This window comes from Coturnix japonica, chromosome 1 (assembly GCF_054131305.1).
Source record: "Coturnix japonica strain WE chromosome 1, WE-NBRP24, whole genome shotgun sequence".
NCBI lineage: Eukaryota > Metazoa > Chordata > Aves > Galliformes > Phasianidae > Coturnix > Coturnix japonica.
The window spans coordinates 10858789-10877605 of NC_140663.1; the positions used below are offsets into that span (position 1 = coordinate 10858789).

Genomic DNA, 18817 nt, shown 5'->3' on the forward strand with positions numbered 1-18817 from the left:
GTTCCAGCCCCCCCATCTGAGGCTGCCCTGGGTCGCATCCCACCTGGCCTTGAGCACCTCCAGAGATGGGCACCCACAGCTCTCTGGGCAGCTGCGCCAGGGCCTCATTGCCCTCTGAGTAAAGAGTTCCCTCCCCATTGACCTTACTGGGAGTCTCACTTCCCCTGAAAGACTGAGGAGTCTGATTCTCAAGCGTGATTCGGGTGTTCATGTTGCTTTGTGTGTGATGTGCATGACATGCTGAGCACACCCTGACGCCTTCTCTCTGTTGCCACCACAGACGAGCCAAGCTCCTGGAGCGCTCCCGCTGCCGCCTCCCCAGGTCTGCCGGAAGTAGCTCTGTCCCTCGACGACATAATCTCACCATTATCCTCATCACACATAGCCCCACCCTCTGACCCTTCTCACCAGATATGCCCAGAACCAACATGGGATATCAAGAGGGAACACGACGGAAGGAAACCAAAGGAGCTTTCGGTGAACGGCCACAAAAAGAAAAGGGTAGGAGAGCAAAGAGAAAGGTCAGCAAGTCCTAAAAAGGCAGACAGGTCAAAGCACGACGAGCCTTCTTGGAAAGGATATTCAGAAGGCAAAACTAAGGTGACGGATGGTGGCAGGCTCACCTCGGAAAGCAGAGCGGTGGGACACAGCGTTATGATGGAGGCTGGCGCGAGAGAGCACATGTGTGCTGGAAGCAGTGATGAACAGTTTGGGAGGCTGAAGAAGCCGGAAAGCAAGAGGGGAGGATCTCTTAGCAAAAAAGAAGATCACAGATCCACAAATACCAGTGAGAAGAAGTCAGCTGCAGCACCTGACCATGCCAAGCTTGATGCAGGTGCTACCAAGACATACAGTAGCAATCGCTGCAGCTCGCCTGGAAGCGATATGGATCACAGCCAGAGGGATCCTGATGGGAAACCCAGTGAGTTCCCCAGGAAGGGACATCTCCACCCCATTAGCACTCGCAGCACCAACACTACAGTTCGAAAGGCAACGGTCTCCCCGGGACCGTGGAAAATCCCCGGCTCAGATAAGCTACCTGGCGTCCTGAAGTCTGGCACTTCTGCCATGAGCAGATAAGCACGGGACTGTTGCCCTCTAACTGTCTCAAATTGACGCAGAACATTCTTCTTAGTTGTTGTCTCACGTTGATTTATTTTAATTTATTTTAACTATCACACATATACACAAAGCATTGAGGGATGAAAACATTAGTCTGTAACTCCATGACAATGTGCACAGTATCTAATAAGTTCAAAAGCATATAGTCAACACGGAGATTTGAAATTGACCCTAAAGTCCCAGTTCCATTTTAGGGACTTTGGCAGCTATGGAAGAAACCAAAACAATATGAAGGACAGTACATCAGAGAAGGATAGTGCAGTGTAGCTTTAGCATTTTTTTCCACTGCATGAAGGACTTGGATTTCATTCAAACTTTATATCAAGAAACTGGAACAAGTTAGAGCAATCGCAAACTGGAACATCGCCTTAAATAAAACTGCACGGAGCAAGCTGAAACTGAGAGAGAATCTTTTCATGGAGCTAAAATGTTGTAAATAAATTGTTCTTGACATATCTAGACAGGGGTTAAAGGGTTTCTTTGAAGCATTTGGAACTGTACGCCCATGACACGTCTCCACTGTCACCGCTTTGGGATAGTCCACGTGATACCCTGTAGCACAGTTCACTGGATGCTACAGGAGGAGTTGGGAATCTAGTGGATTAGTTTCTGTGATACCACCTCTACTGCCATTTTTGTGAACCAACCATGTTTCTGTACATTGGAAAGGAGTTAGGGTGGAGTTGTATTTGCAAATTATTCTCCAAAGCAATTTACTACACGTTCCCCAAATCCTGCACAGTAGCACACAAGCCAGTTGGCCAGGCTCAAAATTCCAACATCCCCGAGGCCCTTACAATGTATGGAAGATTGCTACAGAGAAAAAGCTGCAGTTTCCTTAAGGAAAGGCCTTCCCATTCTGCAGGAAATGAGTTTCACTCATCAACAGTGCTATGTTCCATACCCACCCCCATTTTGTTAGGATGCTCTCATCTTCCATTCTCTCACTTAGGCAGAGTAGGTGTCTTTGAGGCACGTAACAATTATTAAATGGAAATACACTTTTTGGTGCCCTCAATTAGTAAATTCGATATATTTCCATTTTTAAAATGGTTTACATTTTATCATTTCTTCCTTACCTCCATTTTTTTTCTTTTTTCTTCTTCTTTTTTTTTTTTTTTTTTCTTTTGATTTTAGTCTTTCTTGCTTGTCTGTTTTGAATTTCAAGCCTTAAGTGCCAGGTAAACATTCCAGTCTGCCTTCACAGGAGATAAGTCTAAGTTCAGTCAGTCAGTCACTCTCTTGGTTCAAAAAGATACACGTGTGTACCTATGAGTGTGCATATGCTTCTTTGTCTGTCAGAATTGAAAAAAAAATAAACAAATACAAAATCCTGGGCAATAACACATTGGTGATTAAAAACAACAATGATGCAGTCAACAGTTCGTATTCCAAAATGATTGCTCTTGAGCAATCTTAGTTCCTCATGCGCTCTGCTGAAACGTTAGATTGAGATTGTCTTTGTTCCAAGGAATCAGCACATAGCTGTATGTCTCAAACATCGCACTGGACTGAGAAATCTATAGGCATGTTTCTTCCTGTCCAATTATCTGAAACGCCTCAAGTAAAGGATTTTGCAGCTTTCAAAGAATTCTTTTTTTTTTTTTCTTTCTTTCTTTTTCTTTCTTTTCTTTTGGGGAAAAAGAAATTCCGTGTATAATTTCTGAAAAGCACAAGTCCACGTAGCTGTTTATAAAATGACTATTTAGTGAAAAAAGAAAAAAAAAGAAAAAAAAAACAACAGAAAAAGAAAAACCCCAACAAATCTTTATCCCCTGAACTAGAATCCAATATAATTCCAATATAATTTGCCATTAATTTATTGAATCTGATTTTGGACAATGCTTCTGTAGTGTAGATGCATGTCCTGGTATCTTATTTTTATGTATAAAGAAAGCAAACAATGAAATCTGAAAAAAACAGTGGAGATTATGCTTGCATAAACTCTAATTTGCACAGTTCACAGCTACTCCTTGTGCAGTAATTGCTTTATGCGGCTGTAATCGATAACCTGTGAAGACAGCACATCATCTAAACCCCATTCCAAATAATATTTCTGTGTAGTGTTAGCTGTGAATTTACCCTGTACAGCTCTATCTCTATAAATATAATTCCATGTATTAATAGTCACAGAAAGGCTGTAAGTGAGCAACTATTTTTATGAAACGCACCACTATGGATAAATTAACTTTTACAGAAATCTTGTTTACTGTATGATATTCTAAACCACTGTCAAATAAAATATATATCCAAAAAATCTTTTTTTTTTTTCTTTTTTTTTTTTTCCCCAATTGTGTATAGTCTGTGTTAATTTGGAGTGACACGCTTCGGTGTTACATCGGGAAACATCATTTGCATGTAGATGAGTAGAATTAATGAACTACTGTGTGATGGAAATGGGAAATCTCCATTTTGATTTCTTACTCCATGGAGGGGAATAATTAATGAATTATATGCAGATAACCAGACCAATTCTATGTGGGCAGGGCGAGGTGCAGGAGGATACAAGGAATGTCTGCCTGGAGTGCGAGGCCTGAACTCGAATCATCCTTTCAGTCCCAGGAAACATGGGAACAGGGCAGTCAGAATCCCAGCATCACAGGGACACATCCTGGACATATAGAATACAAGCAAAAGGAATGAAGTGCTAGTTAGAGCCTGTAACCAAAAAAAGGTTGTTCACAGGCTGGGTGAAGGGGGATAATTCGATTTCCAGTTTACTTTACAGAAGCGTCATAAGGATGTCAAAAGAACTGTGACCAGGCAGCCCGTTCTGGAGCCAAATTCATCTCCCAGTGAGAAGAGCAGAAGTGTGCTCCTTACCTTCAGTTAGGCAAAATAAATTGCCACTTCCAGACTGTAGGCACTATACGTTGGGCTGCCTGGAAAAGAACTGATTTATTATTTTTTTCCACACAAATATGACATGTAAAAAATATATGTATTTCCTTTTTGCTTAAAAATGATGTTTAAAAAGTAATAATTTATTTGCCGTCATCCACACCGAGCCTCTTTCAGCAGAGCTGCATTTTTCAGAAGATTAATGTTCCACATAAAGAAAATCAACCAGCTGAACTAATAACATAATTTTTCATTCCAATAAACACGTAACAAATTTGAAGTGCCTTTAATGCTCCAAAAACAGTTGATGCTCTTTAAATAGCTCCACTTGCATGGCTAGAACTGTGAGCTTGGGCCTGACTCAGCCCCAGCAGCACCATGGGGAAGCCTCTGATGCAGTGTAGACTCACCTGTACGTGCTTCTGCCCATCTCCTGTAAACAACACTGGCATAGTAACATAGTGTTTGCATTGTGTTGTCATTCCTATGGCCCCTTTTAATCTATAAAATAACACAGGATACACATGGGAAACCATCACCCCTTGATAGGAGGGACGTTGCTGGGCCACAGTCCACATGCCTACCTTTCCCATGTCTTTGGTGCTAAGGCTGCTTTAGCATCAGTGCCACTAGTTGCACTGATGAAGAATTGATGCAGAAGTTCAAGCACAGTTCCATTTCTTCCCCAGTATTTTTCAACTTCCAGTTTAAGAGCAGCCAACCACTATTACAGAATCAAAGAGCTTCAGCCTGATGTCAGCCACCTCTACTGAGTATCATAATCCCATACTCAGCCTCCTGCATCTCAGATGCCCTCTGTCCTGAATCTCTCCTCCTCCTCCACAGCTCCTCACCAATTTTTCTTAATCATATCTCTGTAATCAGTTCTGTCGCCTTTTAGTGGATTGGTTCTTCCATTCTTCTTTCTCGTATCCTCTAGAACTTTGTCTGTCCCTTTTGCCTTTTTCCATCCGGCCCTCTCTTGCCATCTGACCATTTACTGCTCACACAATCTCTGCTTTCTTTATATCTCAGCAGTCCCACATTAAACACCTCTGCTAAGTCATTCACGTAGGCCAATATAAATGACTCCTGTGTGTCATATAAACATTTAGCCATGCCCAATATCTTGTGCTGAAGGCCAACCCAAATCACCTACCTTTGTTTTTAGAAACCAGCAGTAGCTACTGATTAAGACACTGCAGAAGAACACGGCTCAGCTAAGGAGGATGTTACCTTCCACATTTCTCTGTACTTGGAAGGAAGCTTTTTTGAGTAAAGTTTCTTGTTGCACTACCATGGAGCTGAAAGGTAGAAAAAGCTTTGGCCTTGCCCAGGGATGCCTGATCTCTTTAGGGATTTACTTCTGTAAGTTCCCAAAAGACTCCTTTCCCTCTTTCATCCCCTTGACTCCTAGGATATTTTCTTAATTCTTAATAGCTGAAAGGGCTATGCAGGCAAGGCAGGCTGCCTGCTCTCATCACTGAGAGAGGGCTCGGAGAGACTGTCCACGTGGAGCTCCATGTCTGTTAGACTCAGAGGCTCCCAAAGCTGTTTCTCCATCTGTCACATCAGAACCAAACATCACCTTTACCTTCACAGCTGTCATGGAAACAGCGAGCATTTTTAATTAGCCATTTCTCCCAAAGGAGAACCCACCATCTGGACAGCAGCAGCTGTGCTTCAGAAAGGAGCAACCTCAGACCTCAGCCATGCCCCAAGGCCTGTGCGGGCCCTGCTCAGCACCCAAAACTGGCCATCAGTGCACCATGTCTTCCCTCTGCCCACCTGTCCATAGCCTGGCTCTGTTGAGACCTTCACCGTCCTGCAGACAGCAAACATGCTCTCAGCCTGCCCTTTGGGGTCCCAGAGTATTTGTCTTGATGTTTCTAACAGCAGTGATGTGATCTCACGCTATCCCCGTAGCTTGTCCCTAAGCTTCCAGAGTGTGGGGTTTTTTTAATATGCCACTGAGACATAGTAAAACTGCTAAACTGTAATCAGTCTAAAAATGATGCTCTGTCTTTTCCTGCTTTTAGTGTTTCTATGGCAATAAGTCACTCTACCAGTCTGGTTAATCAGTAAAGAAAGTTTTGCTCACAAGGTACAAATGGATCAATTTCAAATGCCTGGGGGAAAGCTGGAGCAGACAGACCCATCCTCACTCACACGCACGGCCTGGAGCCCATCTTGTCCTCCTGCTCAGGAGCTTGCCACACGTCCCCCATCTGAGATGGGTGGTTTTACCTCTCAGAAAAGAAAAAAAAAAACAAAAACATCATAGAATGATAGAATCATGAGTTGTAAAGGACCCCTAAAGGTCTCCTAGTCCAGCTCCCCTGCAATGACCAGGGAATAGAATCATATATATATATATATATATATATATATATATATATAATATACAGGAAGCTCGACTTGTGCAGGAGGCAATCCATTTTCCACAGATGAACTGTTGTAAATATTATAAAGGTGGGAGATATCTAAACTGAAGAAAAAGAAAAAAAAAAAAACCACATGCAAACCAGATGGGAGGAGAAAGATGGGATGAATGAATGCTCTTTCTGTGATGTGACCACTGTCTGACCTGCTCTATTTTCAGCTTCTTCAAGCTTTTAAGCTTGAATTAAAATGAAAATGAATATTAAGAGCAAATAAATGTGACATGTTGCAGATGTGGTGAGCTGCCCCATCAGCAGGCTGGCACTGCCGTGACAGTTCTGCATGGAACAGCAATTGCACCCATCCATCCAGGAATGTCCCAGACCAACCAAAGGCCATCCCTGTAGTACATCTTCCTACTCCTTTTCCCCAAGGATTGCTGCATGCTGCCAAGAGATAAGCCTGTTTCTTGTACAGAGATGTTGCAGATGTGGAGACAGTAGGAGGAGAAGCTAAAACATGACAGCAGTACTGCTAGAGACCTGCACCAGGAGACTGCAGGAATGAGGCACTGGCAATCACCAGTCTATTCTCTCCTGCTAAATATGGGCCATTGCTGTCACTGAAGTCATCTGAATTTTTATAATGCTTTTCTAACAGTCTACTAAGAAACATATAGTTTTTGCTTTCTGGATTGCTATTTGTTCAATAGTAATGCAAAACCACATGAAACTCAACCAATCCAAATGCCTTCCCCTCCCATTGGTGGGTCTGTGCACCGCGCTAAAGTTTCTCTTCATACATATGCATGATATTAATGAATTCTGGTGTTTGTACTTCCCCAAAGTGATTAAAAGAAATGCCAAGAGCTTTAACTAAAGTATTTTAAAAATTGTGGTCCATAAACCAGAAAATTGTTCACCCTGTCTGTAAATCAGAGAGTACAAAGAGCCACACTTAGGTAGCTCTTTAGCTATTTAATTCAGCAGGAAAATCAAACGTCTCCCTGCACGGACCACAAAGCTCTCTGCGTATGTAACATATATTCCAATTAGCACTTCACTCACACCAGAAGTTTTTCAAAAATAAGCCCAGCAGGCAATGTGGAGCACTGCAGTGTTAGTATAAAACACTTCAAAATACCTCCTAAACCTCCATGCACCATGAACAATGCTGACTGATCACCCTTTGAAATCACCCCATGTAAGATGAATGCAAGCGTGTCTTCTGAACTGCTCCCGCTTTCTGCATCTCTGTTTTTGGATGGATATTAGGAAAAAATACAGGTGTATATTAGGTAATATTAATGGTGGTGATAGCATGGTGGTTGGACTAGATAATCATACAGGTATTTTCCAATCTTAATGATTCTACAAAACTGTGATGGTTTTTGGGGTGGTTTCTGGCAAAGATGTGCCAGCAGCAGCAGATCACAAAGCTGTTTCAGGACACCTCCAACAGCATGTAACATCCCCACTGCCTTGAGAAGCACAGAGAGCCTTCCTGCATGGCATCCAGCTGAGATGCTACAGTCCTTCATGCTTAACACAACTGAAAGAGTCTGCACTAGGCTCTGCTGATAGAGCATCAACAGCCCCATTCTCCATAGGCAGTCTCCTCCATCAGCCTCTGTCCAGTTCTCTCTTCTCTCAACCTGCTCTCTATATGTTGAACTTTTCTCATGCTGGCATACAAAGGCAAATACAGCCTAAACTGATCTCTACACCTTCAATTTCATGAGGTTAACAATTACATCTCTGTTTCACAATTTTATAGATCCACTATGTTCTTTGATTAGCAGCTCCTTCCCAGACTAAGTGGTTTTGGAAGAAATCTGGAGGATTTAGTATCATTTTTAAGACTGGTTGTTAAAATGTTGTACAAATTACAGAAAACTTATTTGTATTTCATCCTCACTATAAGCTCTAGCATCCATGAGCTCCATTAGCTACCAGAAAATGCCAGCAAACACCTCAGCAATGGGAGTACCTGGAGGTGACAAAGTGGAAGTGTGTTGATCCTGGATGCCACCAAAAGATCCATGCATACAGCTTCTGACTCAAGTGTCCACACTCTGCTCTACAAAACCCACCCACTCCCTTTCAAAGTCTGAAGAAGCAAATGATGAGCCACATCCTTGGTTCTCCCTATTCACTTCAGACATTTTCCTGATACCAGGAGGACCAGTGATAGTATGCAGAGCAGCACAGAGCCCTGCCACCATCAGCCCAACAGCAGGCTGGCTGGGGAGTCACAGCTTACAGCTGGAGAGGAAGATGTTGATATTTTACATTCAGGTTAACGTTGCCATCCATTGCCATCCTGTGATGTGACTAATGTAGAAGAATATCCAGGACTTGCTGTGGAAGCACAGCAGGCTAAGGTGGAATAAATGGGCCCTACAAGGAAAAGCAGAGCAGTAAAAGTTGTTGCTGTGCAGCAGCCGCAATTATGCTCACATCAAACTACCAAGTGCAGGAACCTCAGCCAGTATAGCCTGAGGGACAGCAAGGAACTATCACATCTTTGTATAAAAGGTTGTATTGAAGTAATAGATAAAGAAGCAAAAAGGCAGTTATAGCATGTGAAATACACAGTGCTAAAGGATCCACTAGTTTTAATGGCTTCTCTTACTCCACTCATTTTAATGGCATCTCTTAGTACTTTTTCTTGCAGTTAGAGTCTTTGTATGTCAAAAAGTCCACTCATACCAGTTTTTTAGGACACAGAAGTGATGGGAGCTGGTTTATGGGAAAGTCAGAGGGGCCAACAGCTCTGCTCCTGACTTCCCCATGGCCACACCACTAAGAGAGACAGGTCTGGTGAGTGGCCTTGGTGGCAGACATTCTGTTGGCTGCTGCCAACCAGACCTCCTCACAGCAGCCTCTTGGTAAAGGTGGCTTTGGGGAGATGAAGGCAGCCTTTGTAATATGGAACACTGAGAGAGGAGAGCGGGTAAGAGATGGGAACAAAACAAAGATAGACATGGTAACAGCAGAAGCACAAGTGTCACAACACAAAGAATGGACGGCTCCACAGCAGAGCTAGGACTGCATTCTGAGCAACTGAGAAGTCTTAGATCTCTGAATGGCTTCTCTGCCTCTTGGCATGGTTGCAGCACCCCCTGTCCCTCCATGACCCCTTACAGGCCTCAGTCATTCTTGCTTGTGGCCTACCAGGGAGCCTGGGTTGGAAGCAGCACCAAGGGCTAGAGCCCCTCCCCTCAGATGCATGCAAGTGCTGAACCCATCTCACCATAGAAATGGTGGGCCCCAAGACATGATGCTATGATCATGACCTCAGAGAAGAAACTCGAAGGTCAAGAAGCACAGAGTTGGCTGGCAGAACTTAGACAAGGAAGGGGTTGATTTCAACCCTCTGAGCCAACCTGGTTTTGTTCCCCAGTGCTGATATTCAGCTGTGAAACCCTTGCCACCAAGGACCTAGTTCTGGCTTTCTTACCCAAGTCGAATATCTAGACTGAAGGCTTTGGCTGTCCAGTAATTTGAGGCATTTGTCCAGAATGTATGAAATCAGATATGAAGAAATTGACTCTATAGCCCAGCTGTGATCTTCTCAGCTTTAGCAGGAAGCACTAGTAGCAAATGCAAACAGCATATTTTCTAAGGTCTTTCAGTAGAAAAGTGATTCATTGGTAGAACAGAAGCCATAATGTTTTAAGAGGACACGTCCTTTAAGTCATAAATACTATATGTACTCATAGAACACTCATAATTAGCTAATATCACACCATTTTAAGAAATTACTGCAAATTACTTTGTAAGTATGTAACCTTAGGGTACTACCAGATATTTTATGATATCTAATGGAATCAAGGCTTGAAAATGCAGAATAAAACTGACAAAGGAAAAAATCACCAAGTCATAAGAACTCAAATCACAGCAGCATAGTTGCATAGACTGACCTTTAGCCTAAGAAACCCAAAGGATGGCATCCAGAGACACCAAAGAAAACTAATACTAGATACATTTACAAAACTGTGATGAAAAAAGAAGTAGTTATGTACATTTAAAAAATACCACTCAACGTGTGAGTCTTTGCTGGAGAACAAATATCATCCCCCAGGCTGTTATCTGGTCAACCTAACACCAACTGAGGTTAACTTCACAAGAATAAAGCTTCTCAACCAAGGTCTGTAATCTCTGCTCTCTCCATCCATTTTACACTATCTTTTTAATTAGTTTCCCACTTTGAAACTTTTTTTTTTGAGTATTCCTATGTCTGCCAGAGTGGTGGATAACTATTTCATGGTGAATCACTGTCAGGAGCTCAAAGGACACATAGCCTCAATCAATACTGGGAATCAGAAACTAGCTATGCTGTACTACATAGCAGGGGCTCCTGAGAGCACAAATATAGGATGATGGCAGAGGAACTGCCCGAAGGGTGCACTGCAGAAATAGGATGACACCAGAGCCCCAAGGTCACAAGCACAGAGCACAGCACACCAATTAGTGGTCCCAAAGAGAATGTGACTTCAGAAGCTAGCAAACACACATCTTAGGGTACAGCAAAAAACACAACATGAAATACTCTGCAGCAAGAGGGTACAAAAGGCAGTCATGGGCTCTGCAAGAACAAGACAGAAGGAAGCACAGAGAGAAAGGGATTGTGCAATGCCATCCCCTTTGGGTAAGAACTTCGTTGTGTATGTGCAGCAGTTCCTCATCACCTCTGGCAGAGAAAGCGAGCTGCTGTTTGGTTTGTCATTTGCCACACTCTTGCCATTGCAGCAGTTATTTCTGAAGAGTTGCCTTCTACTGTCACAGGATGGTAAGAGCAATGTATTGCACATGCATGTGCTTCCTGTTCCATCTTTCCTTCATGAGCAGGTGATACTGCAATGCTCATACACAATAATAAGCTTTCAAATGTCAAGGCAAGTCCTTGCTTCCTGCAAACATTTATACAGTGCGGAACAAGTGAGACCAAGAACACTCAGCAGCTCTGTGGTTAAGAAGATGAAAGTTGGTGTCCCAAGTTCCGTCCCTGTTCCAGGTTCTGGCAGGATATAAATAAAGAGCAGGATTCATCTCATCCAAGTTTAGATGGCACCAACAGGCTTTTTACACTCAGAGAACAACAGGGCTCTTTGGAAAGAGATTAATACAGTGCTTTTAGAGTGAGATTAATCGTTCTCCAGAAGCATCAGTTTCCTTCCATTGACTGGATAGAATGTGCAGAGTCACGCCAAACTTCTCAGTTTTTGAACCTAGAACAGATTCATCCCTACTGAAATGTTCCCAGATGTCTTCAATTTCAAGCATTTCTTGAGAGCGTCTATAGGATTGGGCTGCATAAAGGAGATAAGCAGAGAAACCCCAAAGGTTCCTCTGCAACACCTCCACCTCAGTGCCCATAGCTGATGCAGGGCTGCAGACCTATAGCAGCTGAGCTGCAGCTCTGCTGACCAGAGACAGCCCAGAAGAAAGCAAAGGGGATTGGGTTTAGTGAGGGTCAGGACCTGCCCAACCAGTGTCCTGCTGAACCCAAAGCTGCTCTCACAGCCACTGCTGCTCACCACGGTGCCCTCAGCCTCTGAAGATGATGCTTGGAAGTTAGAAAAAAAAGTGAGCAACTCTGAGTGCCACAGGTCTGTAAGAACAAACACTTCCCAGTGTACCTAATTAGCAAGTAATTGCTTAGGTGACGGGAGGACGTGAAATGGCCTCAAACTGCAGCAGGGTAAGTTTAGGTTGGATATCAGGAACCAATTCTTTACAGAGAGGGTATTTAAGCACTGGAATGGGCTCTGCAGGGATGTGGTTGAGTCACCATCCCTGGCTGTGTTTAAAAGCCGTTTGGATGTGGTGCTCAGGGACATGATTTAGCAGAGGGCTGTCAGTTAGGGTAGTATGGTTGGGTTGTGTTTGGACTCGATGACCTTTAAGGTCTTTTCCAACCTGAGTGATTCTATGATTCTCTGTGTTTGCAAAAGGAGAATGCTGATAACTTAAAGACTTTCTCAAGTTCACATTCTTTTCACATAAATGCTGTCCTCCTCCCAGTCAGACAGCGCTGCCTTCCACTAGATGTGTGTTCAGGTGCAAAGTGACAGCAGTTCAGAGTTTGACACAAGCTGTCAGAGAAAAACGTTTCCTTCTAGCAGGGAGTGAACACAGTTCCCCTCACAGTGTAATCCCTGCACGTGTCATCACAGCTCCTTTCTTCAAGTATTGTGCCTGCAACACATCACAGAACCAGAGAATCATTAAGGTTGGAAAAAACCTCTAAGATCATTTAGAAATAGAAAGCCCTTCTGCATCATTATGTGTGTGTTATGAGTGATGAGGAAGAGAAAATGACAAAGAATGTTGCTGTCCAAACAGGACATGTGCGCACACACACACACGAATGCTCATACAAACACATCCATACACCACACAAGGAGCCTTGCTCATCCAGACCTTTGCCACTAACACCTCTATGGGCCTAAAGATCTCTTATATTGGGGTTATTTTTGGCTTTCTATCATGAAAACAGACATTTGACATTATAATGCATTTTAATGCCTGGCTAACCATATATTTTCAGTTGTAAATGTGAAATGATTATTCTCAAGGAATTAAAAGACAGCCCTCATAAAAACAACAAAGCGAGGGCTAAGTGAGTACCATCTACATCATACCTGAATGCAAAGGTACTCTGTAAATTCCCGAGTATTCTAAAGGAAGCTTAAGGGATGCTAAAGAGACAAAGGCATCAGAACTTACCCCACTGCACAGCATGGTATCACTGGTAGAAGACTGTAGTCATGATATGCTGAGCATCATAGCTGAATTATGCCCATCCTGGAATTAAACCATCCAGGACTTTTTGCCTCACAAGAAAAACGGAGATGACAGCGCAACCAAGCAAAGTCTGCAGATACGACATGTTTATACCATTCAGCTTGATATTCAGTTGCTGCTTAGCAGGGTGATTTTCAGTTTCTTATTTAGGAGATCCATGAACCAGCTGTGTTTGTAGCACACAGATTTTTGAGAATGAGAATTCAGGAGTTATTTTTCTTCATAATCACTCATACAAGGAACACAGTTTTTATTTCCTTCTAATATTTCCCTTATGGAAGGAAATAGAAACACCTTTGAATTAAACTAATGCCAGTTGTCTATTACCAGATGGCACAAAGAGAGGCAGACATTAAGGACTAACAATATTCTGAAAGCAGCACGACCTTAAATTACAGAAGGTTAATAAATCACTTCAGATGTAAATTCCTGTCTGCTCTCACCTTGAGTTCTGAATGCCTTCAATCAGGTGGCATAACAGAAACTGACGATCAAAGGCTGCAACTGCTGGAGGACTGAGCCGACAAGCTGTGGAGATGGCTGGGGCTGGAAGGTTGGGCTTTTTGACAAAAAAAGGCTTTGGAAATTCACTCCATCAGGAGCCCGTAAAACCTAACCAAGGGATGGAAGAGGTTTCAATATTTAATAAAAGACCTTGTAAAGCCCAGTGTGGCTGGGGGCTTCTGGTTGGGTACACAGAGACACCATGGATATGGGAAGGGGAGGAAGAGGCTTTGAAGAACATCGCAAGATCACTACCCAGATTCACTCCCATGAGTGGGGTGAGCTGTGACCAGCAGGGCTGTTCCATAACACCGCTACCGGGTAGGAGAGCAGCTGGTGCCAGCAGTGCTCACAGACCTGCATCCTGATCCATGGGCTCTTCCCAGCAGGATTAAAGCCAGCTGAAGTAGTCCTGATTTTCCCCTGCTTAGTGATACTGTTTCTTTTTTAAAAAAGCTTCTTATTTTTTAAATTGTTTCTTGTTTAATAATAATAATAATTTAAAAAACCTAAAAACCTGGCTCAGCTCAAACCAAACCTAAATCTGTTCTTTTTGGGCTCATGGAGGTACAGGCAGAAGCTGTCCTTGTCTCCATACCAATGACACCCTGGCCACTCTGCAGCCCTATCACAGAATCAGAGTCATTAAGGTTCGAAAAGACCTCTAAGATCATCGTGTCCATCAAGCCATCCCCACCATGCCCTCTAAACCACGTCCCTTAGTGCCCTGTCCATGCATTTCTTGAACACTCCCAGGGACGGTGACTCCATTACCTCCCTGCCATTGCCTTACCATTGTTTCTGAGAAGAAATTGTTCCTAACATCCAACATAACGTGAGCACACAGAACTAGAGGCAGAGCTGCCAGCCTGCTTTCCTGTTGCTTGTCATTCAGCTTGGATAGCACAAAGAACAATTTGGCCAAGGTTTTATTTACCATTTCCTACTTTATATAAAGCACAAAGAGCCCTAACTGCACACATGCATGTGTCTATAGCTGCATGCAGTTACATACATTCAAGCCAGTTTCTCGCAGAGGCGCTGACTTCAGCAGAGCTGTGCCTTCGAAACGCAGCTTTCAGTCCCCACCTGCAGGCAGGACGGAGCAGAGCGCTCAGCGCCCAACTCCTGGTGCCCATCACCCGGTGCCTGCTCATGGGATCCTGCCGGAGCTCACCAGCCAGAGCTTTCCAGGCCCTGGTGCTGCAATTTGCCTGTTATTCTGGTGTTCTAAAGGGGCGTCAGGCTGGGGTTAAAAGCACAAATGCAATACATGCATATGTTTATTTTGGCAAAATGACAGAACGCTGTCAAAAGTCATTTCAAATCCCAGCAGCAGCCACCTGGGGAGGAGAACATTACCCCCCAGTTCCAACTGGCTGTGAGCTGCAGTTCCACCAGTTCTGAATGAAAATCACCCCGCAATAAGTTCTGTCTTCCTATTTTTGTTGTGGTACAGACCTTTAATTAACACATTTTCCCAGCTGAAATAATGAGTCTTCTCTATTGTATCTGTCTGATAATTTATCTTCTAAGAGAAAAGAGAGCGATCGCTATTTTAAAACAGGGTCTTCACAATTTTTTTTGTTTCATTTACAATATCTGCACAGATATATAATAATAAAAACAAACCCAACCCATTTCCATCACCCTGGCAGAACGGGATTAATTCACTGTAACAAAAGCGGATGGGAGCATCAGAAGCACACGCTCAAAATAATCTCACTGTGACTAACACCATGAATATGAAAAGCTATCTTTGCTGACTCCAAGCTGCAGATGGATCTTGGCAGAAAGGAAGCCAAAGGAAACGAATGTAATAGCTGCAAAATATGTAAAGATGACACGGAGAGGAAAGTCTAGACAATGTGAGATGATTGCCATGTTTTCCTGTTTGCAATGAAAAACTCCGCTATTGATTGTTCAGAGCTCGATCTGCTGAATGCACGTCAGTCTTCCAACCCATCTGGGCAAGTGCTCCGCCATATGTTTTAGTACTCGGTGTAAGTACCTGGAGATGCGCTACTGATGGGAATACATGAAGTGCTGCCTACAGATCAGTGCTGCACTAACAAGAAGGTGGAGCTTCACAGAGTCTTTAAGATGAACACCTCCCCTTTACCACATTTTAACCTTTCTGTGCTCATTGCCTCCTGCCCTCTTACCTCCTGCCTTCCAGCTCCAGGTGTGCCCCACTGCTTTGCACAGTACAAAGACACACAGGCAGATAATCTTCTCCCTTCCCACTGCTTGGGAACATGGGATGAAAACCCATGCACGGGGATACGTGCTTCATGCCTTCCTTCTCCTCCTCGCACCTCCTGCTGCTCTCCTTCCTTACGTCCCCATGACCCATTTCTCTGTGTCTCCCAATGGCATTGCCATTCCTTTATGCCCCCACTTCATCCCCATAGGAACAGAACAGTGCTCTGTCATAAAGCCAACATCTGCTGCAAGCCATGAAGGGGGCTGTCAGCTGATGGCTAGCAAGGAGTAGCGTGAGGACTCTCAGAACTTCTGAACGCACTGATAAAATCCTTACGTTACTGAGCCAAGCATTCACATCAGCTTGTGCAACCTCATCTCCTGTTAATTTTATCTGATGCTGTGTTTCTCTGCATGGTCATCAGACCTCAGCACTTCCTGATTAAGTCAGGCTGCACGTGTCATGGCAGTGCCATTGCCGCTAAGTTGTTGTTCTGGCTGTAAGAACTTTCTAAGACCTTTGGTGTAGAACGTCACAACTCCCCCTCTCTCTTCCTCCATCCTAAGTAGGAAAATCTACAGATTTCATGGTGCCTGCACTGCGATCCCTTCCATGACTTTGGCTCCAACTCCTGGAGAAAGTGTGCATAAAAATGACCCCTGCGTAGAGAGGTGTGCCCCCACCTGTGAGCTCCAGGTGTTCATTCCTTATCAGGAATGATTTCAGCACTGATTTCAGCAGGCACTGACCTTATCTTCAGTGAAAACAGAGGGTTTTTAAGTATCTTTTTTTTTTACAACTTTGAAAGAAACAAAACATTAAGGTGATGGCAAAATCTATTTTGCTGGTCCCAGCAGTGCACCCCCTGGCACTGCATTACTTTGCCAAGACAAAGGATGTTTGGAGGGATCTCAACATGCCCCGAACAGACAGCAATGTCTCTGATTAGCACGTACTTGATAAGCTTGGAAAATTAGTACTCCTTCAGCAAGTCACAGCAACAAGTGAAGCATCTGTTGCTTCCTCCAAGTTATAATAATTATCTTGCAATTATCCTTTGCATGCTTTGAATTTCTAATTTCCTATTTTTATCCAGGAAGGCAGGATTTGTGGCACTACTGGAATGCACAGAGTAGGACATAACCATGGTCTCTTACTGCTGTGTTTTGCCACCTGGAGACCAACATTTTTGTCTGTCCATATTATTTGCATTCACCATATTAATCCCATTCTGTACATAATGAGAATTACTCACATTTCAGTAGCTTGGCTTCAGTCTATTTCGAGGTCGGTGCCAGTGACCACTGTAGCGTGCAGCTCCACAGTGCACTGTCTGCAGCCAAAAAGGCCGCTTTGGGCTGCATCCCTCACCGCAGCACAGCTGGAATGGTGCAGATGCTCATGGTATAAACAGCACCGAAACAAACCATGCTAAAAGAAAACCACAACTGTGTTGGAATAGCAGACTGAGCACGGCAGCAAACACAAGCAGCTGCGTTCAGGGGAGGATAAGGTTGATGTAGCCAGCTCCATGAGCAGTAAAACAAGGCACAGACGTGGTCACAGCCCATTACCAGCAAGGAACTCAAGAACCAGCCTGTGGTGTCACAGTGGGTGTCACAGTGGGAATGTTTCTCCCACCCATATCGGTCAGCTGAACAAACAGCTCCCAGATACACTTAGAAGAATAACTTCACAGTATGGGTTTACAAATGACTGGAATCAGAAGCCTCGCTGGCAGACACAGCTGTATCAGAAGTCAACCCTCTACAAGCTGGATATTTTTTGCATTATTCTTATCTGCCCAGCAAATGCTGCTTGGCCAGCTAGTGAGAGGCCTGCTAGGAGAATATGTGACTCAGCTGCAAAACCACAGCCTGAAGATAAGGCAGGAGAGGCACTGGGAAAGCCCACACTGCTGTGGACACCAAAGACTGCACCACTGAACAAAACGTGAAGGTAGGATTAATCTGCCCTCATTTAGGTGTCTCAAAGTTTCACTTCTGAATCCAAATGACCCACATCACTCTCTTCACACTCACTCCCCACATGCTCACACCCTCACAGCTTCACTGCCAAGCCACCACTGAAGCTCCATTCATTTAACTGTACTTTTCAATTAGCCAAGTGATTCAACATCCATCCATTCATGGGTATGAGACAGAACAAAAGCAAAATATGCCATTTAATTCACAAGCACGCGCCTAGAGACTAGAGTTTGGATTGTGGTATTGACAGGAGGCAGCCACCTAATCCCTGATAAAATTCATTAACAATAAGATTATGCATTGCAGGCAGAAGCTGCTTGCAAATAACTGCTAAACTAAGGCCCTGGGCAGCCTGTTCCGTGCCCACCGCCCTCTGGTGTGACCCTTTCCCTAACCCATTTCTCCACCCCTCCCCTGGCACAGCTCCATGCCGACCCCTTGGGCCCTGTTGCTGTGACACAGAGCAGAGCTCAGGCAAATTTTGTGAACCACCTACATTTGGAATAAGTTTAGAAAGTGAGCAATTGAACACGAAAGCATGGTGTAACCTGGTGCCAAATAATGAGCAGCCAGGGAGATGCCACAAGTGAAACATATCCAAATAATAAGCTTCTGGAAAGAAATATATATATTATACAACATCAAACAGTCAGAATGGGGATTAAAATTAATCCCTTAACTGTGAAACAGGTCTGAATCTGCTGCAATATTTGTCAAATGGAAACGTTTATTTGGAATCTGCATCTCCAGTCCTATAAAAACTGACTTCAACTACATGTGTCTGAAAGCTTCTGCTCTTGCAATACAGTTCAACTTTCACAGCCACCACTTGCATTCCATGCACAACATTTCCCTCCCAAGTGTTTTAAATCAAACAGAACACATGTTTATAAGCATGGACTTAAAGCAGGCAGACTCAGACACGTGCTGGGTATTACTGAAAGACACAGCTCGCTGCACTC

The 18817-nt window shown here is 43.8% G+C and overlaps 1 protein-coding gene across 22 annotated transcripts in view; it reads left to right on the top strand.

Moving 5' to 3' along the window:
* The window catches only part of MAGI2 (membrane associated guanylate kinase, WW and PDZ domain containing 2), a 679299-nt gene extending 675888 nt beyond the window's left edge, over positions 1 to 3411 (top strand). For 21 of the 22 annotated variants that reach the window (XM_085512814.1, XM_085512758.1, XM_085512827.1 and 18 more), the window contains one exon: positions 281 to 3411. In XM_085512814.1, the coding sequence (XP_085368940.1) occupies positions 281 to 337 (57 nt within the window). In that variant the 3' untranslated portion in view covers positions 338 to 3411. The remainder of the gene's footprint in view (positions 1 to 280) is intronic. The other variant, XM_085512822.1, reaches the window with a different exon arrangement.
* The last annotated feature ends 15406 nt before the right edge of the window (positions 3412 to 18817 follow it).